Raw genomic sequence first — 24011 nt, 5'->3', positions numbered from 1 at the left:
TTAGGTCAGAGCGAGACAAAATAAAGACGGTTGGTCGTAGCTTGTACGTTGCGGCCAGCCTTCGGTATTGTTGCTGGTGACGGCTGATTGCTTAAATTTCCTAGTATTTGTAATTTTGTAATCCTATTTTTGAATTTTAAGGGAAAAACTCCTTAGTTGTGGTGCTTTTATCTTTTAGCCGTGCGATCAGGTAATTCTCTTACTATTAGCGATAATTTGAAGGCGAGAATTTCATCTCTATGCTTATCTCATAACAAATGAAATGTAGATGACAATTCTAACCTCCAAATTTGAAGGGTAAACTAATTTACTTTTGTTTATTGTTATTAATTTTATTTGCTAAATAACGTTGTAGAATAATGGAATTTATAGCTCAAACTTTCCTGTGTCTACATACAACATAGCATTTCAAGTTACCAATATGCTTATTGCAACATACAAAACCACCCCCTAAAGGTCTTTCATTATTCGTTTTCTGGTATATTATCACTATTTAAGACTAACTTATGACCAGCGAGAAGTTATGTGAACCTTGCCAAACTGTTATTAGTTCTGCAGCTATGTACAATCTTTATTTGAGTGCCTCATGGTTAGGGTTAGGAACCCCACCACTAAGGCCCGGTTTACCCAACTTTTTAGTCATAGTCATAATCATAAACTTAATTTTTGTCCATTGCAACTCATAGTAAACAAGTAACCAGGATGATTTTGTTATGGACAAAAATTAAGTGGTACTAAACAAAATGTAAAGCTGGCGATAAAAAAGTATAAATTAAGTGCTTATTGTTTCATTTCAATTACAATTGAAGCATTATTAAAGTGAACAAAAAATACAAATTGATCATTGTAATGCATGTAATTATAGGAAGTAGTAATGAGTGGTGGTATAACATAAACTATAATTCATTCTTATTCTTAAGAATGTTTGGCCATTATAAAAGCTATAGGTATAATGTACAACACAGTAATAAGAGCCAAGCTAACCACAAAGTAGGAAAATTAGGTTATATTTTGCAGTTCTATAAAACCTGATGTTGAAGATCTGACTGATATTTTATCAATTTAAGTTAGATTATTCCATTTTCCATTCTATTAAACTAATATTGCTGAAATATTCTGGATCTGGTGTGTAGTTTTTTAAAATCTTTTGTAAAATACATTGTTACAAATTTAAATATACTTTATGCTTATAATGCTGAATGCAATAATTACTATAAAAAATATAATAACAGAGTAAGTAGGATACAATTATATGGGTTATCATTAGTCATTTTGATGATTTAAGCATTACTTAAGTTTTGGCCGAGTAATCTAGTTTTCAAAGTGAAGTGGAAGTCAATGTTCTCAAAGTGGAGGTGAAAGTGTTAAGAGAGAGGAAAGAACACACAGCCAATAAATATTTTGTGGAGAAGGCTGTGTTCTTTCCTCTCTCTTAATCTAGTTTTGCCCTTAAGTTATTCTGTTCCAGAAAAATGTAGATTATGTCAATCTTGTTTAGCAAATATTGCAATATTTAGCCAAATCCTCTCTCAAAGACATTTGTGTGGTCATGGACTTTTTCAACTGCCTTTTTCTGTAGCCAATTGTAGAGTCTATTATACTGTTTGAAAAATAAAACACATTAGTATAATATTTATGTTTATTTTTAGTGGTTGTGTTACTCTACCAAAAGCATAAACAGAATATAAGTACCAATTACAAAGCAATATTTTTGAGTAAAAAGTTCCAATTTAGAATTTAAAACATACCTACTTATAAATTATATTAATAATTTTTATTTACTCTTTGTGTGTACTTTCCCATATTATTTATTGAAGTGATAGGAAGTATTTTTCTGCACTCATTTTATTGTTCAAAAATATACATTTGAAGAAAAAAACTAAATTTGTATATTTGATTTTAATGAATAATGTACTTATAATCCTCTGCCAATTGAGGACCTCTCTGTTCAGCGGCTTGCTCAAACTCTGCTAGATCTGTCTCAAACTAGATCTGTTAACTATTTTGAAATAGCTCTATGAGCTGTTTTACATAGAATTCATGATTTAGATGTAACCACTTCACTTTGCCTTACTCTGTTTACAGAGTATCAGTTCTTGGGGAATTAATTCATAATTAGAAGCACTATAAATAATTTAGTAGTGATGGGTAAATTACTGGTAAAGTGCATATTTTACTTTAGCAGGATTTGACTGGTAGATTACCAGTACATTACTGGTAAAGTGGTAAATTACAAATACTGTGCTTCTTGCAGTTCAAATTTTGACACCGCTCTCCTCCCTACCTGCACCAAATTTTGTAGTGTTTTAGCAGGTTATTGGATAAGAAATTTGATGATGATTCCAAAAATGTGTTTAGAACAGTTATTTTCTTACTCCAAATGGGTTTTACAGACAATTTTTTCCCTGAGTGTTTTTTCAAACTGTGTTTCTGGCAGTTCAAACTTTGGCATTGCTTTTCTCCTTCAGTCCACCAAATTTTGTAGTGTTTTAGCAGGTTATTGAATAGGAAATTTAATGAGGATTCCAAAAATGTGTTTAAAACAGTAATTTTCTTACTCCAAGTGGGTTTTACAAACGATTTTGTCCCTGACTGTTTTTTCAAACTGTGTTTCTGGCAGTTCAAACTTTGACTTTGCTTTTCTCCTTCAATCCACCAAAGTTTGTAGTGTTTTAGCAGGTTGTTGGATAGGAAATTTAATGAGGATTCCAAAAATGTGTTTAAAACAGTCATTTTCTTACTCCAAGTGGGTTTGACAAGCAATTTTGTCCCTGACTGTCACACTGATAAACTGTGCTCAAAAGTAGCAAAAATCAGGATTTAAAAAAGTTTTCTTGCGGTATACAAAACTTGTTTTTGAGATTTATGACAGTGGTCACGTGACTGTCTAGCTGAGTTATCCTTCAAAAACCACGTGATATATGTCAAAATTTGCCTAGAATTAGCTAGAACTACAGTTTTCGAAACAAGACGTTTCTGAGGTTTATGGTCGTTATTTTGAAAATTGTCAGTAAATTACAGATTGTTTGTAAATCTGATTTCTTTTAAAAAAGCTACTTTTTCACAGTATTGATACTCATTTGGTACAAGAATCACTTTGTCAGAAAAGATTTATTTTATTTATTATATTATTGACAAACCAAAATCTCTAAAACAATAAATAACAAATCAAAACAGCCTTTTATTCAGTCTTTCAGTCTTTATTTTTTAGGATTTTATTTTAACAATATTGGCGGAAACTGATTTTTTCAAGGAAATTTGAATTAGACTTGAAAAATTGGTAAATTTTCCTGTCACACCTTATCGCTTAGATGCTAAAGCAGGCATTACGCGAAGCAAATATTTGTTACGGAATTTATTTGCGTAAATTTTTGTTTTCAGCATATTTGCTATGCCATTACACGTTAGCACATATCTCCTCAAAACCTGTTTGCTAAACGGGTAGCAAAGTTTCTTTTTTGTTTGGCAAACTGGACAACAAATATTTTTCAACAAATAATCAAAGCAAATGTTTCATTATTACAGGGACAAACAAATATTTGCTTCAAGTATTCTCTGCTTTAGTTTTTAACTTGTGGCGGTCACTATGCCTTTCCTTGATCACCTGGGGCCTTACCTGAAGTTCCACGGCACGACGGACTTTGATTCAGTGACGTGTTCAGCAACCGTTTCGTTATTGTTATTGTTGACTGTCAGTTAGAGACTTGAGCGTTCAGTAGATAGTCGCAGAACTCTAGTTCACACCTTCGTATGCGTTTATACGTTTATTTATTAAAAGTATTGTTGCATTTCTGCCTCCTTTTATTTGTGGACATCAGTACCCACAATTTGATGACCCCGACGTGATCGTGGAGGCATTAGGATCAGGGAGCATATCGACATCTGTGAAGAACTCTCCAGGAGGTCGTAACGTAGTCCCATACACCATCTCCGCAGCTGTGCCTTTTAGGTCCTCCTTGAGTCCCAAAAGAACGGTGGGCAAAACGTCAACCCATTCATTGTTACCATGGCACATGAGCTTTCAGAGAACGATGCCAACGTTCCACCATTCCATTAGCAGCCGGGTGGTAAGCTGTTGTTCGAGTCTTCTTGGAACCTATTAAATTGGTTAAAGCTATAAAAATTTGCGATTCAAATTGCGATCCTCGGTCGGTGGTGATGGTGACAGGAGCTCCAAAACGTGAAATCCAATGAGTGTAAAAAGCAGTGATAACAGTGTCCGCAGTGATGTTCTTAATTGGAATAGCTTCTGGTCAACGTGTGAAACAATCAATAACAGTTAAACAGTAACGAAATCCTCTGGATACTGGTAAAGGTCCAACTAAATCAAGATGAACATGAGCAAAACGACGATTTGGTGACCCCGTCGTAATCGTGGAGGCATTAGGACCAGGGAGCATATCGACATCTGTGAAGAACTCTCCAGGTAGTCGTAACGTAGTCCCATAAACCATCTCCGCAGCTGTGCCTTTTAGGTCCTCTTTGAAAAAGTTGAGTCCCAAAAGAACGGTGGGCAAAACATCAACCCATTAATTGTTACCATGGCACATAATAGAGGCTTTCAGAAAACGATGCCAACGTTCCATTGGCAGCCGGGTGGTAAGCTGTTGTTCGAATCCTCTTGGAACCTATTAAATTGGTGAAAGCTGTAAAAATTTGCGATTCTCGGTCGGTGGTGATGGTGAAAACGTGAAATCCAATGAGGGTAAAAAGCAGTGATAACAGTGATGTCCTTAATTGGAATAGCTTCCGGACTAGCGATCAAAATCTCCTTAATCCGAACAGGCATCTGATCTAGGAATAGGCATTTAAGTATATCATTAGTACAGACGTTACTAGCCAAGTTCTTCAAATGCTGCGAAAAGTGCGATGGTTTCTGATTCCCCAAAAGTTGACCTTTGAGCAGCCGTTGGATCTTGACTCCGTTAGATTGTCCAAACGAAGCTAAAATTCTATTTTTAACGGTCTCGTACTTGTGAGTGTTAGGTGAATTTCGCAAAATGTCCGCTATGAAAGGAAGAACACTGGTATCGAGGTTAGCAATTAAAAAATGGTACTTAATTTCATCCTTGGTAATCTTTGCGATTGAGAACATCTGAAGAAACCGTTCGTCTCTCCAAAATGGGGGGATTTTAATGTTACGGGCGCAGCGCCTTCGTTGGTTCGGTCGTCTCCGTTCATTTTTTTTGAATCCTGGGCCTAGACTTCCTGGTGTCTTCACAGTATGTCGCTCCTCAGTTGATTCTAATGCCTCCACGAACACGTCGGGGTCACCAAATTGTATGTACTGATGTCCACAAATAAGTAACTAATTAAAAAACACATACGTACTATGTCTGTACAACTCTTTAAGATAGATTTTTAATTGTTGTAAAACTTTGCGGAACGTTGGCTATACTGTGAAGTTTGATTCAGAGTACAACAGATCCAGCTCCCAAAAAACCATCTACAAAATAAAAAAGAAGGTTTAAAATTATCTCAGCTATTAAATGGGGGTTGATAGCTGAATTCAAGAAATTTGCAGCTTATTTTTCTTTACCCTGTATATCTGTGAAGACATCAGTTTTGAAGCAAAATGAATGAAGGGTCCTGATTCTAGAAGAAACGGGGTTTCAAAACCTTTTTTGTTTATTATTCTTAGAAACACCAATCTGTCTACTGTCTAGCCAAGTTTCAATATTAATTATTGTTCTAATTAAACTGTTTACAGTTGCAGGCTAACAAAAATGACTGATATAAGCGACTTGGACCGACAAATCGAGCAACTGAAACGTTGTGAAATAATAAAAGAATCGGAAGTAAAAGCTTTGTGCGCCAAAGCAAGGGAGATTCTGGTCGAGGAGAGCAACGTCCAGAGAGTGGACTCACCAGTCACTGTAAAGCCCTATCGATTCGGTTAATTGAATTAGTTTGATCTCAAATGACTTGCAGGTTTGCGGGGACATTCACGGTCAGTTTTATGATCTGAAGGAATTGTTCAAAGTTGGCGGTGATGTACCCGAGACGAACTACCTGTTTATGGGAGATTTTGTGGATAGAGGATTTTATAGTGTGGAAACGTTTTTACTATTATTAGCTCTTAAGGTAGTTTACATTTAGTTTTTCAATGATTCAAAACCATATTGAGCATTAAACATACAGGTCAGATACCCAGATCGTATTACACTCATTAGGGGCAATCACGAGTCCCGACAAATCACACAAGTATATGGATTTTACGATGAATGTCTTAGGAAATACGGCTCGATTACTGTTTGGAGATACTGTACTGAAATATTTGATTATCTATCTTTGTCAGCAATTATAGATGGTACGTTGCCCATTACTCAGCGAGATTAACCTAAATAATAATTATTCAAACAGGTAAAATTTTCTGTGTTCACGGTGGATTATCACCTTCAATTCAAACGCTAGACCAAATTAGAGTAATAGACAGAAAACAAGAAGTTCCGCACGATGGTCCCATGTGCGATTTACTCTGGAGTGATCCGGAAGGTATTTGAAGTTGGGTCTTTCTGATATGTTCTCTGTAAAATCAGTTCTTTTAGATACTCAAGGTTGGGGTGTATCTCCTAGAGGAGCCGGTTACCTGTTTGGATCTGATGTAGTGGCGCAATTTAACTCAGCCAATGATATTGACATGATTTGTCGAGCCCATCAGCTTGTTATGGAGGGTTTTAAGTGGCATTTCAATGAGACTGTGCTGACCGTATGGTCGGCTCCTAACTATTGTTACAGGTAAGTGAAGGAGATTTTTTTTAATTTGTGTGAGAGAGTGATAATATATACAAACTTGGTAATAATTATTTATTATTTAACATGAAAGCTTTATAGAAAAACGGAAGTAGGCACATAAAATCGAGGGGTAAACTGCTGAGTACAATGTTGTACATTAATTCCTTGTAATTCCTAATAACTAACCTAACCTAATAATACCCACTAATTGTCTGAATTACCACGACTGGAGAAACTGAAAAAAGTGAGAAATTGAGAAACTAAAAAAAAGTAAAAATAAATAAGAAAATATCCGTGCAACGATTTAACCGGAAGTAGATATCAACTGCTGCTTAGTTGAAATGGGACACCTTGTATATTACTGCATTTTTGGTTTCTACGTCAAATTCATTAGTGTCATACACTGTTCTGTATCCGTGTCTGAGATATTTACCGTTCTATGTGAAATTTAATATTTTCAGTCTCCAAAACAATAATTTTAATTTATGCATATCAGGGAACGTTTTTTTCTTGGTTTTGGTGTTTTGTCGTGTTATACCAGGTTTGTTCTAAGAGTGGGTGAAGAAAAACGATAAAATATATTATACAGGATGGCCAAAAAAAGAGCTCAAGACGTCAGTTCTAAAAAATACGTTTTCCAAATCAAACACTCCTTATTCTCATAACTTTGTGTGATTCTCCGTTCAAAATTAAGGTAAGTTTGTATTATGTCACTGATTTGAATAATTTATTCTTTAAATTGATACATTGAACCACCCTGTAACTGTCAAAGTAATCGAGTTATTGAAGGTTAAAGTAGTAGCTGTCAAATTCAGTCAAAACAACTCGTTGATTTGCAACACTTGGTACAGACTTTTATATGTCAATGGATAGAAAATAGAATGGGCTTTCCAAAAATCTGGCCGTTTGTGTTGTTAGGGTGCTTCGTTTTGCCGCCAGAGGGTTCCAAAGCTAACTAAACGTTTTCCTTGACTGTAACCACTCTAACTTCTTTGAGGAATTTTTTTTAAATCGGTCAGGTACGGCCCTGATATTTGGCACAAACCTAGCACAGTGAATGTCAAAATAAAGTCGATTTTCGCTTGCATTAAGTTACCAAACCCATTGGAATAGCGGAGGTGTTTCAGGCAAATTTGACCCTTACGAAAATTGTCATTTGCAAAATCGGTTTTTCAAGAAATTTCTATACATTACATCGTATAGTAGACCTAGTAGCTCATGTAACCGTGTTTTCTTAATTTTTCTGGGTCAAATTAGCCCTAACCAGTCAAAAAGTGTTTCTGGGACACCCTGCCTGTAAACCGTAAATAACACGCGTATTTGTATATACTTTTATATGTCGATGGACAGCCAATGAAATGAGCTTCATATTGACGTAGAAATGTCGGTTGGTTAGTGGTACCGTTTAGCCACTAGAGGGCGTCTAACTTTGACCAATTTTTTTGGTGTATCCTTTTGTTTAATATTCAAAAAGCCGCTTAGGCAATCAAAACTGAACGAGTGTCTACTACTAGAACTACAAGGACAAAGTGCAAAAAACAGTCGACTGTGAGAGACAGTGATGTAATATTCCAAAGTGTGCCTGTTCCTGTTGTCAACTTGACTGAGGAGAATGAAGACGAGTCTAGAAGCTAGAACTACAAGAACAAAAGCGAAAAAAAGACTCAGAGGCGGCCAAGGACGTAGACGCCTCAAGAAAAACGCGAACCAAAACACGAGCAGCTACAAGAAGCGTCATTGAAGAGTCTGAAGAGAGCACGGCTGAAGTAGCTGAGACGCGCAGCACACGAACTAAAACAATCAGATAAGACAAGCCAGTTGAGGAAGTACCTGAGGCTGAAGTACGCACAACAAGAACAAAAACTAAATGACAAGCCAAGAATACGGAACATGTGGATGGCGGTAGCAAACGTTGAAGAAGTTGTTCGAACTACTCGTTCAAAGGCCGTAAAGAAAATAAAAGATCAGTAAGTAACAGTAACAGTTGTTCCACAAAAAGATGAAGGAAAACTATAAAATAAAGTTGTGGAAAATAAATCAAAAAGAAACCGATCAACTAGCTATGACGATGCGGAAAAAGACAAAGAAGAGCAAGTCTAGTTCTCCACAGAACGTAGCCAATTCCACCAAGCAGGCCAATGGATGGCGTCCCAGTCGTTTGTCAGCAAGAAACGGTACCGGCAAACTCTACATTTGTCTTACCGAAAAATAGTAAGCCGGAAACGGAGAACAACGTAGAAGAAGAGCAACGGCATCCGTTGGACAATAATGTCCAATGCGATTTGTTCACCAATGATGACTACCAACGAGGTAAAAACGTCGCCGTCACAAGGAGCTTTATCAAAGCACCAGTCGACCAAGGAAGTATCAGAAAACCACACTGACGAAGAAGGTAGAAGCGTTGGAAAAACTGTAGTCTGGTATCGACAACTCGGTAAAAACAGGCGGAAGTAAACTGCCTTAATTGATTAACTCTGGCGTAAAGGAAAAAACAAAACTGGTCACTCCGGTGGCGTCGAAAATAACAACACTGAACAGCATCAGCACGTCGAAAACCAACAAGTTTTTCCCTCAGCAATCTACAGTCAGCTCCCAAACTAAGAGCTGCCAGAGAGATCCACGTGAATACTCCCGAAAACAACAGGAACGAGACCAAACAGAGCGTCGCAAACTCAATGAGGAAAGGAAACTAAAGGGGCTACAGCAACGCAAGGCTTTTGATGATAAAGCCAAACTCTTGGAGGTTCAGAAATCAAAACAGGAGAAATTGAAGCAACGAGAACTGGTACGCGAAGAAAATCATAAAAGGTATGTTCAAGAACAAGAAAGAAAACGGCAGGAGCAGAAAAGGCGTTTGCTGGAGGCCGAAAAACAGGCGCTGGCGAAAAAAACCAATTTACATGACAACTAAACCGCCTATGCTGGCAGCGGATGATTACAATTCGGATGATCCAAACTTTGCATTGGTTGGTGCAGAGATAAAAGTTCCAAGCTGTTACAATTATGCATGATGTCTGCCGGCCAGAAGAACAATAATACGCTGTTCTCTGCGAAACCAGATGCAATTTTTCAAAGTATGGACGAGCGTAAACTGAACTGAATTAAATTAATTTGCTTTGTTGCATTATTTTTGCATATTTGTTACTTTTGAGCTATTATACGTCTGTTGGGACTACATTGGTAGCTGGATTTCACTCGTTCGTGGTCAATCTGTGCCAAATTGTATTATTTCGTCTCAAAACCGGCAAGGATCGATTCCGCTGTTGTTCTAGTCTGCATATTTGTTACTTTTGAGCCATTCTACGTCTGTTGGGACCACATTGTACGCTGAATTTGGCTCGTTCGTGGTTAGTCTGTGCCAAATTGTATTATTTCGTCTCAAAACCGGCATAGATCGATTCCGCTGATGTTCTAGTATGCATATTTGTTACTTTTGAGCCATTCTACGTCTGTTGGGACCACATTGGACGCTGAATTTGGCTTGTTCGTGGTCAATCTGTGCCAAATTGTATTATTTCGTCTCAAAACCGGCATAGATCGATTCCGCTGAGTTTTATACGTCAATCGAATGACCTTTCTAAAAAGTTCCCAACATGGATTGATAGGTTAGACGGTTTGGCCGCCAGAGAGCGTCAAAGCTGACTATTTTTTATGACTTTTTTCGTGCATCTTTTTGTTCAATTTTCAATAACTCGTTTATTTGCACCATTTTTAGTAGTGTTTTATACGTCAATGGATAGCCAATGAAATGAGCTTTCTAACAGTCTCCCACTTTGAATGGCTATCCATTAGACGGTTTGGCCGCTAGAGGGTGTCAAAATTGACTAATTTTTTCATGACTTTGTTGCTGCATTCTTTCGTTCAATCGTCAATAACTAGCATATTTGCCACGCTTTGTATAAACATATGCCAATGGATAGCCAATGAAATAAGCTTTCTATTGACGTATAAAAGTTGATGGGTTAGGGGTACGGTTTTGTCGCTAGAAAACGTGAAAATTTTTAAAAGTAAAATTACAAAATTCATAACTTTTCATTGTATTCTAACGGAATTCATTGAAATTACCAAACTTTATTTAAATTTGAATGGTAGATGTATAGAAAAAATTATTTTATGGTTTTTTTATAATATAATTTAGACGTTCCCAATTCTATTAATAGTTTTCAAAATACCAATGTATGTCCAGTAATGCCAATTAATTCCTAAAGTTTGTACACCATAATGCCTCAGCGGTTTACCCCTCGCATAAAATTAAAATAATTAAAAATCACTAAACTAAGAAACAGATTATTGCAAAATATGGGTTCTAATTAAACCCTTAAAGTGAAAACCAGAAAAGATCGGATACTTGACAAATGACAATTCGAACAGAGATTTACATCGAAATCTTATGGCAGAATATTGGCCGCTTTTGCTCAAGGGTCTTATCGAATAAGTAATATGGTAACAAAGCTTATAGTAGCTTGCATTGGCCTAACCAATTATAAGTAGGGTACTTGATGAAGTTTCTCAAGCAATTGAAACTTCCCACAAGTCCTGAAGAGAAGGAACAGAAAAAGTTGAATTTCGTGAGTGCATATGAGCACAGACAAACTAATATATACAGACGGTCAGCCAAATGGTTAAAAAACGAAACGCTAAATGGAGACCCTTTGCTGTTCAACAGTCTCCATCGGCGAATCGACGGTATCTATTTCGAGCGTCTCATAACAGATGGCAGTGCAGCCAGTAAATTTTTCTGCAGTTTGGCTCTTGTTTGAAGGCATAATTACGCAACGTTGCCTGGTATTGCTAGAATTCTTTGTACCATCAGAAATTTTTTTAAATGATCATTGCAATTTGCTTATATTGTTTTATTAAGAAATATTAAGATATTGAGGGTAACTAGGAATCGTGTTATTGGAGTTAGAACAGATAAAACTTTATTTAGAACGTATTTAAGTTTATAATTGGCACTGTATTTACGGATAATGTTTTCCCGCCAAATTTATCAAAACTGTTGCTATTTGTTAACCGTACGTGCAGACATCGGTAGTGGAAGTTTAACTTTTGTGTTATTTATTATTTTTTTTCTGCTCACATAGATATCTGATATTTACAAATATGTCGGGAAATGTGTGCAAGTACTTAAACTGTGGAAAAAGTGGTCGTGACGGTGTCCGATTATTTAGATTTCCTCATAAGAACCCTGAACTTTGTCGAAAGTGGGTGATTTACTGCGGTATGGGCTATTTTTAACTAAAAATGTTCTTATTTAGCTTGCTTTAATGTAGTGCCGCATGATGCTTTTCTGTATTAACCTATTACCTTACTTAAAAGTTAAAAGACTATTTAAAAACCCATTGTCGCACTTTGCAATAGGTATTCAATTTGTTCAGGGTTAGGACTTCTTTAATATTATTGTCGATCAATATTATTGACTATCTCGTTTATTACGAACAGGTAGGTAGGTACACTTTTATAATACAGGGTGATGCTTAATAATATGATAATATTCTACTAATTAGTACTATATTCATATCATAGACTAGACTTGCACATGTTTTAATGTGCAAACAATTTGGTAATTTTAACCAGTGGCGTTCGTATAGATTTTGAATGTATTTATTGAAAAAAATTATGCGTTATTGCATAATTCTTCGTGGTTTTTTCATATTATCAAAATTATTTTGAAAGTCCTAATTGGACATGTAACATAAATTGTTAATAAAATAAACAAGGAGCTGCTTTTTTATAAATATTCGAGAAATATTATTTGAGGTTGTTCTATTATAATTATTATTATTATAAATACTATTTGTAACTGATAAACTTTGTTTCTTTGGATAGGTAACAGTATTATAAGCTCGAGTATAAAATAAAAAAAATTAAGTTTTGTTTATAATCAACATCAGTAAACAGAAATTTATTAGTAGATTATAACATTTCATTTTTTCAAACAAAAGGTGTTATGTCGAATAGGCACCACATTTTTTCGATTTTAGAGAGTTACAACCATTTGAGAAGAAATAATTACCTAAACTATTATTTTTGACAGCATTTTTCCGCAATTTGGTTACCCTGCTTTTTGCAATTACAAAATGCTTTTTTTGTATACAAACAGGATGGTCCTCCGGGAACTCCATCGATTGTTGATAAAGTACACTTAAAAAAATCGAAAATTTGGCTACCAACCAAAATCGATGGGGGGTCGTTGATCTAAAATATTTCCAAGTTGGTGGTACTTCCGGTTATAGCAAAAGTAGCTACCAACTTCCGTATTTTAAATGGAACACCATGGATTAAAAACATATTAAAACTATTCTTTTTTGTACGACTTGTCTAATTTTGAGTGATTACAGTACCTGTTTTGAAGGAGGGAAGGACTATGAAGTCGTACAAAAAATAGTGTAAGCATCACGAACAGTAACAGCTTTACTGATCTCAGACAAATTAGAGGCTTTGCTTTGCTCAGCCTCCAAACTTTGTCATCGATCCTGCTTACTTACCGTTCTCGATACTTAATATACTATTATTTCTACTTTTTCCGTATTTGATCGATGTTCGCGGCTGACCACCCTGTATATAAAGTGTATCATTTTTTGTAATCAAGACTTATCAGGACTACCTGCAATGGCATTTGAATTGAATTAAACAAATCGGTTGAATTACAAAGCTCCTTTTTTTTGAGGTAAAGGCCGCATTCGTTTTCGCGCTCCATGGAGCGAGCAGGGCCAAGGTGACGTCATTATGTCATTCTGAAAAAAATTACGTCATTCTGACGTCACATTCGCTTTACTCTCTCCATATGAAGCGTGAAGACAAATATGCTTAAAGTAACCTAAGATGATTATTAAAAAATGAGAAACTTAAAAATTTAATCAAAAAATACATACATTATAGAATGTGCTTCTGTGGGCATTCCTGAAGTATTGTTCATAAAACCTGGATGCACTGTGTACAACAAAAATCATTTCGATCCTTTTTTATTTTGATTTGTAGGTAAACACAGAGCTTTATGATTTAAAGTAACATATGAATCATATGATCAGTCAATAATTAAAATAATTAAGACGAAATATTATTATTTACTATAAGAAAAAGTTTCGATTTTTAATAATTTTACAGGAAACGCAACTTTAGCCGATTTACCACCAGACATTATAAGGCAAAAATTCATCTGCGAAAACCATTTTTCCGATGAAAATTACCGAGGTAAAAAAAAAATTATTTAAAAAATGACGCTGTGCCAAGACACTACGGTACTCTCAACTTCGAAGAGTTGAAAGTCCTTACACCTCAGAAAACTTACTCGAAAACCTGGAGCAACATGGACAGGCCCAAGAGAAAATTAAATTTTATTGAGCCCAATTTGAACACAGATATTAATTTTATAAGTGACATATCAAGTTTGCCTGATTATACTAAGTTGACTCCCCGCAAAGAAAAATTCTATAAAAAAATTAGATTTCAAACAAAGCAAAACAGAAATTATAGAGCTAGATTAAATAGAGCAAAGGCCTATATAAAACGTTCCAAACTGGCGATTTTTAACATTTTACCATTTTTATCAATTTTAAGTTCTGTGGCTAAAACACGTACTATTTTAGATTAAATTTAATTATTTGCAAGCATACGTACAAAATGCGCTCGGCTTTTTTTCTTATTTCTATTCCGTACCGACCCGTCGCGTCGCGCCGGTGATTTGATGCAGTTGTATAATCATAAATGCCGTGCGCCGAACGCGTCTCGGCAGAAATATGGCAACACTGCGGAAAACAAATTTCGCTCGTTCAGACGATCGCAGCCGATTACGCATGAGTCATCAAAATATTTTAAAACAATTTGTTAGTCTGATTGGTCTGGCGCCTTCACCAAAATTATATGGCTTCCATTTGCTCTGACCGTCTGTATATATTAGTTTGTCTGTGATATGAGTTTCCGGGAGTTTAGCCATAACACAACCATTTTATCATAAACAGCTTGCACCTCAAAAACAACAACTAATAAAGTCGTTATTAACTTTAATTAAAAACTCAAAAACAAAGAAAGGAGGGTGCAAACACAATCAATTGGTCCCCAACCCAACCTTATTGACACAAGGTTGACACTGAGGGGCATAAAGGTTAAAAAACAACAAACATTTGAATTTTAGAGGACGACGGAAAAGAAAGATTGACAATTACGAAATAATAGAAAACCTAACAAATAAATAGAACTAAATCTGCAATACTAAGCAGAGAGGCAGTGTTTTGCCAGTTCTTTGAAGAATTTATCGCCTCTAGATGGCGCCGGCACCACACATATTGATTGAAAGGCCATCTACTGGCTGGTAAGGAAATTATAATGTGGCGGGAAATTTAAACGGTTCTCGTTATAATTTATGACGTTAAATTTATGGTAAGATAGCAGAGGATACTGCAACATAATATTGACATCTTGATAAAAATTCTTGTTTTAATAAAAAAAATCTTAGTGACACCTAAATTAGGTATGTTGTATAAACATTGAGAAAATACCTTAATTTGCGCACATCTAATAACGACTAAACTTATGTGTGATACACTTCTATATCTGTTCGCATTGTCCAGATCAACAAAAAGCTCCAAACCCTTTCCACTGAGCAAAGCGGAGAGGGTTTTTAGAAAGGTTGGGAAACGTAAAGCGGCTACCACCAATGTCTGGTTTGCAACCAGGAATCACAGAACCAGCTTTTCCCATGTTTTTAAAATAACTGATTAAGGAAACACTCATGTATGACATGACAGTATTGACGCAAGTAAAATCTGACTGGCCCTCTTGCGGTCATTTTTTCCTCAAAGAACCTTCATTTGCCTGGCTTCAGGCTACTCTATCTCAGTTTACTGTCTATTTTTAGGTTGTCTATGTACGAAATTTCATAGCCCCCAAGAGAGATAAAATCATAGCAAGACCTCATTTGGTCTTTCTATTTTCTACAACCCGAATAGTTTCATTGAGTGCTAATCTTCGCCAATCGAAACGTAGAGAGTACCAAATAGAAAAGGGTTTTCAAGTCTGGTTTTAATGCCTTTGTTTTCAAAGAAGTATAATGAAAAATATCATTCATAATTCGTCCAAAAATAGGTTTTCCGTGCTTGCATGACTTCCACTGAATTGGTAATACGCGCACGGAAAAACCTTTATTTTTGTACTATTTATTTATTATTTTATTAATATACTATTTCTTTGCTACTCCTTACAGAGTTCGCCTACAGGGTTTTAGACGAAATGAATTAAGTCAATACGGGGTAACACGAATTAACTAAAAATCCATTTCGTAACAGTATTATTCTGGTTGAACGTTTTCTTTGTAGCACTTCTCTGTAATACCTACTGGATTTAACATTAAGCATTTACTTGATGTAGCACGAGCTTAATATACTATTACAATGTATATAACAAATAATTCCAGATGCGGTAACGTAGCGGCAATTCTTGAATTGAACGAGCACCTGCAAAGAAATTTTACGATATTTGAGGCAGCTCCGCAGGAATCGAGAGGTATTCCTTCGAAAAAACCACAAGCCGATTACTTCTTGTAACCTTTAGCCAGTATGAGTAGTTTTAAGTAATTGAGTTAAGTTATAAATTTTATTTGTATGAAAAATAGTTTGTATTTTTAAGTCTTTCCATTGTTACTTTTTCGCAATATGTAATCCTTTGCCGATTTTCTGGTGATCAAGTTTTTATACTTAGTCATGTCGATGATGATGATTATGTCGAAATAAAATAAATTTAAATTATTTACTTTTGCTTTTGTTTCAGTTTTTACCCTAATTTTTTAATTGCTTCTATTATTTACACAGTTTTTTTGATTTCGTTCATTTTTAAAAAATACTCTATTTAATTCAATTTTACATGTATTTCTTGGCTTTGACTAAATTATGGTGCAACAACTGCTGCAACTTTCAGCAGAGTCTTTCATTTAAAATAATTAAGAATTTAGATGTCAAAAAGTATTTTTTTTGTCGACAGGGTGTCGAATTTCCAGCATCTCAAAACCGGTATGAGATACAAAGTTACAAAGATTACTTCTTGAGAACCAAAAAATAAACATTATGGGGCGTAAATTATTTACCGGTAAGATAAGACAATGCGCAAAAATAAAATTTTGTGTGACAGGGAAATTTACCAATTTTACCAGTAAATTTATGAGTCTACTTGACAGAAATCATTTTTCTATCATGGCTGTCATAAATCTGAATTACTACCCTTTTCCGGCACTCCTGTATAGTAGCGGGTCTGACGGACTGATGTGAAACTTCAACGTAACTTTCATCGTTTCTGAGTTATTTAGCAAAAACTGGTTTGATGCAACAAATTTTCAAATCAGTTGAATTTGGAAACACCCTGTAACTCGGTTTTTTTTGGGACTTCAGGGCGGTTCAACCACTTAAAAGAACCGCTTCGAGCTTCTCTCTCCAGTGGTGTAGAGTAAAAAATTGTATCTTAAAAATTGCGTACAGGGTGACAAAAATAGTGAACCACCATAATTTTCTTGCACACCCTGCATACTGGAAGCAAAAACGGTCCGGCAAACTTACGGTGTTGGGTTAAGGAGTTGATTAGGAACATTTTTGGTCTCTTGGACAGTCAGGGAGTAAAACGGTGTCAACGTTTCAACTGTAAGGTCCATCAGTTGTACAACAGTGGTTCAACCTTAGAACCTCGTTGAATAAGGCATATTCCCAGCAATTGGAGAGAAGTACAAGTGGTATTTATACCCAAACCAGGTAGGATGGATTATACCTTACCAAAAGCATTCCCACCAATTAGTCTCACATCGTTCTTCTTAAAAACAATGTAGACGCTTTGCGAGCGGTATATAAGAGATGAGGTGCTAGTTCACAACCCACTTCACCCAAATCAGCATGAATATACTCCGGGTAGGTCCACTGATTCGGCCCTTCACCAAGTGGTTGGCAGAATCGAAAGATCATTGGACAACAAAGAATCCAACCTTTCCGACAATTACCCAGCAACTTAACTCCAGGAATGTACCCCTGGTAGTAGGAGAATGGACACTTAAGATGCTCTCCACTAGAGCAATAAGTATCAATGTAGAAGACATCACAGTGAGAGGACTGGTCATGAAGGGATGTCCACAAGGAGGGGTCTTATCACCCCTTCTTTGGAACATAGTTCTGGATACCCTAATTAATCACCTCAACAATAATGGATTCTACACAATTGCATCCGCAGATGACATAGTTATCTTGCAGACCGGCAAATTTGTGAACACACTGTGCGATAGAGCGCAGGATGGGCTCAAATTAATATAGAAACATGGTGTAAGGAAAACTCACTGTCGGTCAATCCCGACAAGACTGAAATGGTCCTTTTCACCAGGAAAAGAAGTTTATCGGGCTTAAAACCTCCCGAAATCTTCAAAGGCAAACTAAACTTCTCTGAATAAGAGTTGAAATACCTTGCTATTACCCTCGACAGGAAGTTAACCTGGAACTCTCACTTACAAAGCAGAGCATATGTGGCTTATGAGCAGTGTCGAAGGACAATGGGACGTACATGGGGTCTTTCACCCCGTGTGGTCACCTGGATCTACACTGCAATAATAAGACCTATCTTAACGTACGGAGCCATTGCATGGGGACCGAAGGTTCTACAAGGAACGACCATCGGAAAATTATATGAAATACAGCAAATGGCTTTGTTTAAACATCACAGGAGCCATGAGAACAACACCAACCGCGGCAATGGAATTAATTACCGGTCTGGACCTGTGCGTTAATAGCCATGTTACGATTGCGCACGGCTGGTGTAAACTCCGCAGTAGGAGCAGGTCAATTGAGGCTAAACCTATGGCGAGAAGCACTCACTGCGCTGCCTCTGCTGCAGGCAGCCAGTGATGCAATTGAACCCGGATTTGTGTTTAACAAACCCTACAAAATACAAATAAAACAGAACACAGACTCAGATGCTGCAAATGCAATACGTATTTACATAGACGGCTCAAAAACCAAAGAAGGTTCAGGATGTGGAGTTTACTCATCTAGGTCACTAAGCCTATTATAAGGATTAAGTGGGGAATGGGAAAAAAAAATACTAGCGTGGTTCAAACGGAACTGGCTGATGGTATCTCAATCGCCACGAAAGAACTAATAACCAGAAAAGGTATTTCTGGTAAAAACATAATAATCTGCACTGACAGTAGACAAGCCCTATTAGCCAACAGACAACGTGTTACCTCAGGGCTAGTACTAGAGTGCCACCAAGATTTAGCTAACGCCTCGGTAGATAGCAATATTATCCTGAGATGGGTTAAAGCGGCTGGCCTAACATTTTAAGAGCCAGTGACACCTACGGCCTAATGACTTCGGCAATTGCGGAACTAGCCCAACGCTACACTAAAGAGATGGGATGGAATCAAAGAATGCAGCCTTGCCAGGATCACCCTGGGAAGCTGGCGCCGAAGAAATATTAGGCGATGACCAGGAAAAACCTACGTTTAACAGTAGGTCACTGTCAACTAAGGAAACACCTCCATACTATGGGGCTAGTGGACACACCTCTATGCAGGATGTGTAAACAGGAAGATGAAACTGTCGGGTATGTCTTATGCGAGTGTCCGGAGTTATCGTCAATAAGAGAGTTTGTGTTCGGTGAGTCTTGGCCTACACCTGCCGACATAAAAGTGATGTCCCCTAGTGACCTGTCTACCTTCCTGGGAAAGGCAGAATGGACGGTGAACTAGGAGGACAACTCGGGAGGATGTACAATGGGTCACATGTGGCCTAAGTGCTGTGGGTCTACACTCACCCTCCCCACTCTACAGATACAGAACCTGGTTCAAGTCAGAAACGTCACTTTGACAGCAATGCAAAGTTTAAGTACCAGTCGTAGTTTAACTGAACTAGTCTTTGTACTGTGATTGTACAACCGGACCTAAGAAACACCTGTTTGAAAGAACAGTCAGGGACAAAATTGCTTGTAAAACCCACTTGGAGTAAGAAAATGACTATTTTAAGCACATTTTTGGAATCCTCATTAAATATCCTATGAAATAACCTGAAAAAACAATACAAAATTTGGTACAGTCGGGCAGAAAAGTGGTGTCAAAATTGTAACTGCCAGAAACACAGTATTTGTAATTTACTGCTAATTTATGGGTCAAATTTCCCCGGGTAAAGTGAAAATATGGCACCTATAAAGAAAGATGAAAGTTGATGATGCTAACCAAAACTGAAACGTCGGATCTCAAATATGATATTGCCACTTTGGAATGAAGGAAAAATGGCAATGTAAAGTGTTATTTATTTTCAGTTATTTCATCAAATAAATCAACAAAAAAATAAAAACTAATTTCAAAAATTTGGGTTTATTTCTTTCAGCTAAGATAAAATTTAAGCTTCTCAGTTTGAAATAAAACAACACACTTTTACTTAGTTTTCATTCAATTTACATACAACTAAATCAATAACTGACTATCTCTATACTATACAAACTATTGGCCAGTTTTCCATCCACCAAACTTTTGCCTTCTGCTTGCAGTTTAAATCCAGCTAGAACTGGAATTAACTGTTTCAAGTCTTCAAGTGCTGCTAAATGTTCCACAATCACACTTTTACACTCCACTAACAAATTCTGAATTTTCTCATCTTTAGACAGAATGAACTTTTGATAGTTTGAATCTATAACCAAGGAAATCCAGTTTACAAGATGCTGCTCGCATTCTTCTCCTACCAGAGAAGGTAGATCATGACCATCTTCTGAGAGTTGATAAATTAGATACTGCAATAGTAGAATTGCTTCATCGATGGTTAGAGTGGCTCGTAAATGTGGTAGTAACATGACATTACTGAATTTTCTGACCAAGATTTTATCTAATACACTGGCTCTAGTATTAGGTAGTAATTCATTTGGATAGTTGTTGTAGGGACTACCTTTTGATTTTTTCAGGTACTTTTCCTCACAAGTTAGAGTGAATTTAAGAAGTTTAACCAGCAAAGCTTCTGGGATGTCAGTGAAAAATGACAAGCTCTTTTCCAGTAGTTTTATATTGTTCTCTTCAATGATCTTAGCTACAACCAACTCAATAATATCTGCCTCAGAATGTCCATCTTTTAGTAAATCCTCCAGTCTATTGTCAAGCACTTGCAAACCTTGCACTTTTCCTTTGTCACTTTTCTTCTTCTTTACTTTGTGTTGTTTAGCAGTCCAGTTAGCAAGTTCATATTCAGTAGCAAAAACAATGTCATCATCTTTAGTTTGCACTGATTTGTGACTTCCTATTAAGGCAACTAACTGCTCAGATTCTAAGCAGAATGGCACCACTACCAAATTCTGTCCTACTGGTAGTAAAATATAGTTGAACATCTTCCATATTCTGGCATCTTCAGAGTACAACTTATGGATTTGCTTGGATTGGGTCAGTTTAAACTGAGTGTTGTAGATAATGAGAATTGCTCCTTCTTCATTTGGGTCAGCTCCATAAACAGCAATATGACTGTCATCCAAAGAAATAATCTTTATAGAATGCTGGGCTGATATGTTTTCAAGAACAATAAACAATTCACTTGCAGGACTTTTCTTTTGTTGGCTCAATTCATTTAAGTAAACTTTTCCATCTCCCCAAATTGTTAGAACATGCACAATTTTATGTGCTACAAACAGTTCCAGGCCACGTAAAGTTTCAGTTGTGTTTGACAGCACCACACTTGAAAACACATTCTTGGAGTAATATGTGTATACAGTCCAATAAAATACTAGTCCAGAGTCACTTTTTACCAGAAAACCAAAATATAAATCCTCTCCAGATGACAGGTAAGTGATATCTTCCAACTGTCCAATCTCAGCAACCACAGCTGGAGTAAAAGTCTTTCGAGTTTCCAGTATCTCACTTAATGGATATACAGATCCAGTTTTGAACACCACATAAGTTTCCATGTTGTGCACAATAATTGTGTGTATCGGCTGATTGAACTTGTATTTCTTGATTTTATCCAGGCTTTCATCTTCATCACTCCAAGTGCGCACATATGCATAGTTAAATGCCGCCACATATTTGTTGAGTTTACAATCATAATATACTGGGGAACTAAACTTGTCCTTTGTTCTCCAGCTAGACAGCTGCTTCTGATCGGATACTCTGTATTTGATAGCTATGTTTCGGCCCAGAGTGACTATAATCAGGCCTGATTCAGCACCTTCGGAAATTCCCAGCAAGTTTTTAGTGTCGATTAAAGGGCACAAACGGTAATAAGATAGTAACTTAGCCATTTGTAATGCCGGATTCTTTAGAAACTTAATGAAACTGTAATCGCAATTTTAGTAATAATGGTTTGCTTAACATTTATAAGGAAATAAACAGAATTTCTGTGTATCCTTGTGTTTTGTCTTTTTTGAGGTTAACTGTTTTCGAATTAGGTTAGGTTATGGCAGTGTTGCCAAGTCAAAATATTTAATGGCGGTAGAATAATCAGTCAAATACGGTAGATTAAAACAAATTCATTCATTTTACATTATTATACAGGGTGTCTGTTAATAGTTCTCAAAAATTTTAATCAATAGATTCTTGCTATAAAACCATACTTCAAAAATACAGATTTTTTCCATAACAATTGTTTTTTTTTAAAGTTTTGACATTAGTGACAGATATCACGTGGTTTTAAGGGATAATTTAGTTAGGCAATCACGTGACCATTGTCGTAAAAAATTTCAAAAAAACCCGCATTATAATCTGCAAGAAAACGTTTCTAAACCCTGACTTTTGCAACTTTAGACTTTAGAACATGGTTTGACAGTTTTGACGTTAGTGACAGTTGTCACGTGATTATAGGACACTATTTAGCTAGACGTCACGTGATAATTGTCGAAATAACTGTCATAATTCGCAGAAACACGTTTTATATGAAATACTGCAAGAAAACGTTTTTAATACTGATTTTTGCAACTTTTGAGCATAGTTTGACAGTTCTGACGTTAGTGACAGTTGTCACGTGATTGTAGAGCACTATTTAGCTGGACGGTCACGTGGCAATTGGCAAAATAACTGTCATAAATCTCAGAAACACGTTTTATATCAAATACTGCAAGAAAACGTTTCTAAACCCTGACTTTTGCAACTTTAAACTTTAGAGCATGGTTTGACAGTTTTGACGTTAGTGACAGTTGTCACGTGATTGTACCACACTATTTAGCTAGACGTCACGTGATAATTGTCGAAATAACTGTCATACTTCGCAGAAACCCGTTTTATATCAAATACTGCAAGAAAACGTTTTTAATCCTGGTTTTTGCAACTTTTGAGCACAGTTTGACAGTTTTGACGTTAGTGGCAGTTGTCACGTGATTTCAGAATACTCTTCAGCTAAACTATGAAGTGAGAATTGGCAAACTAACTGTCATAAATCTCAGAAACACGTTTTATATCAAATACTGCATGAAAACGTTTTTAATCCTGATTTTTGTAACTTTTGAGCATGGTTTGACAGTTTTGACGTTAGTGACAGTTGTCACGTGATTGTAGAACACTATTTAGCAAGACGTCACGTGATAATTGTCGAAATAACTGTCATAAATCTCAGAAACACGTTTTATATCAAATACTGCAAGAAAACGTTTCTAAATCCTGATTTTTGCAACTTTTGAGCACAGTTTGACAGTTTTAACGTTAGTGGCAGTTGTCACGTGATTGTAGAACACTATTTAGCAAGACGTCACGTGATAATTGTCGAAATAACTGTCAGAAATCTCAGAAATACGTTTTATATCAAATACTGCAAGAAAACGTTCCTAAATCCTGATTTTTGCAACTTTTGAGCACAGTTTGACAGTTTTAACGTTAGTGGCAGTTGTCACGTGATTGTAGAACACTATTTAGCAAGACGTCACGTGATAATTGTCGAAATAACTGTCATAAATCCCAGAAACACGTTTTAAATCAAATACTGCAAGAAAACGTTCCTAAACCCTCATTTTTCCAACTTTAGAGCATGGTTTGACAGTTGACAGATTTCAAAAGACTATTTAGCTAGACTATGAAGTGACAATTGAAAAAAAACAAAGAAAATGACTTTTAAGCTCATTTTTAGAATTCTTATTAATTTTTCTATTCAATAAACTAAAAAAGTATATGAAAAGTTTCACAACCAACATAATGGCAATAACGTAATTAAAAACGGTAGATTAAATACACAAAAACAGGAGAACGGTAGAAGAACTACAAAAACGGTAGATATACCGTTTTAACGGGTTAGGGTGTGTAATAACCATCTTCTCTTCTTTCTTCACTCAATTCTTTCTGAGAGTTTGGTGGA

The 24011-nt window shown here is 36.2% G+C and overlaps 2 protein-coding genes across 2 annotated transcripts; one reads left to right on the top strand and one right to left on the bottom strand.

Moving 5' to 3' along the window:
* Positions 1 to 38: 38 nt before the first annotated feature.
* Positions 39 to 16478, top strand: Pp4-19C (protein phosphatase 19C). Its single transcript, XM_081975942.1, has 7 exons — positions 39 to 190; positions 5711 to 5876; positions 5932 to 6084; positions 6142 to 6310; positions 6364 to 6495; positions 6549 to 6738; positions 16148 to 16478. The coding sequence occupies exons 2-7, from the start codon at positions 5727 to 5729 to the stop codon at positions 16275 to 16277; spliced, it is 924 nt and encodes a 307-aa protein (XP_081832068.1). The 5' UTR covers positions 39 to 190; positions 5711 to 5726; the 3' UTR covers positions 16278 to 16478.
* Positions 16479 to 20055: 3577 nt separating this feature from the next.
* LOC145726554 (nucleolar protein 11) lies at positions 20056 to 22125 on the bottom strand. The gene has a single exon (XM_081975696.1). The coding sequence runs from the start codon at positions 21970 to 21972 to the stop codon at positions 20167 to 20169; it is 1806 nt and encodes a 601-aa protein (XP_081831822.1). The 5' UTR covers positions 21973 to 22125; the 3' UTR covers positions 20056 to 20166.
* Positions 22126 to 24011: the final 1886 nt, after the last annotated feature.

The sequence above is a fragment of the Ips typographus genome, linkage group LG3 (assembly GCF_016097725.1).
Source record: "Ips typographus isolate SLU linkage group LG3, UJ_Ityp_2.0, whole genome shotgun sequence".
NCBI lineage: Eukaryota > Metazoa > Arthropoda > Insecta > Coleoptera > Curculionidae > Ips > Ips typographus.
This window is presented reverse-complemented; position numbering and strand designations above follow the sequence as displayed.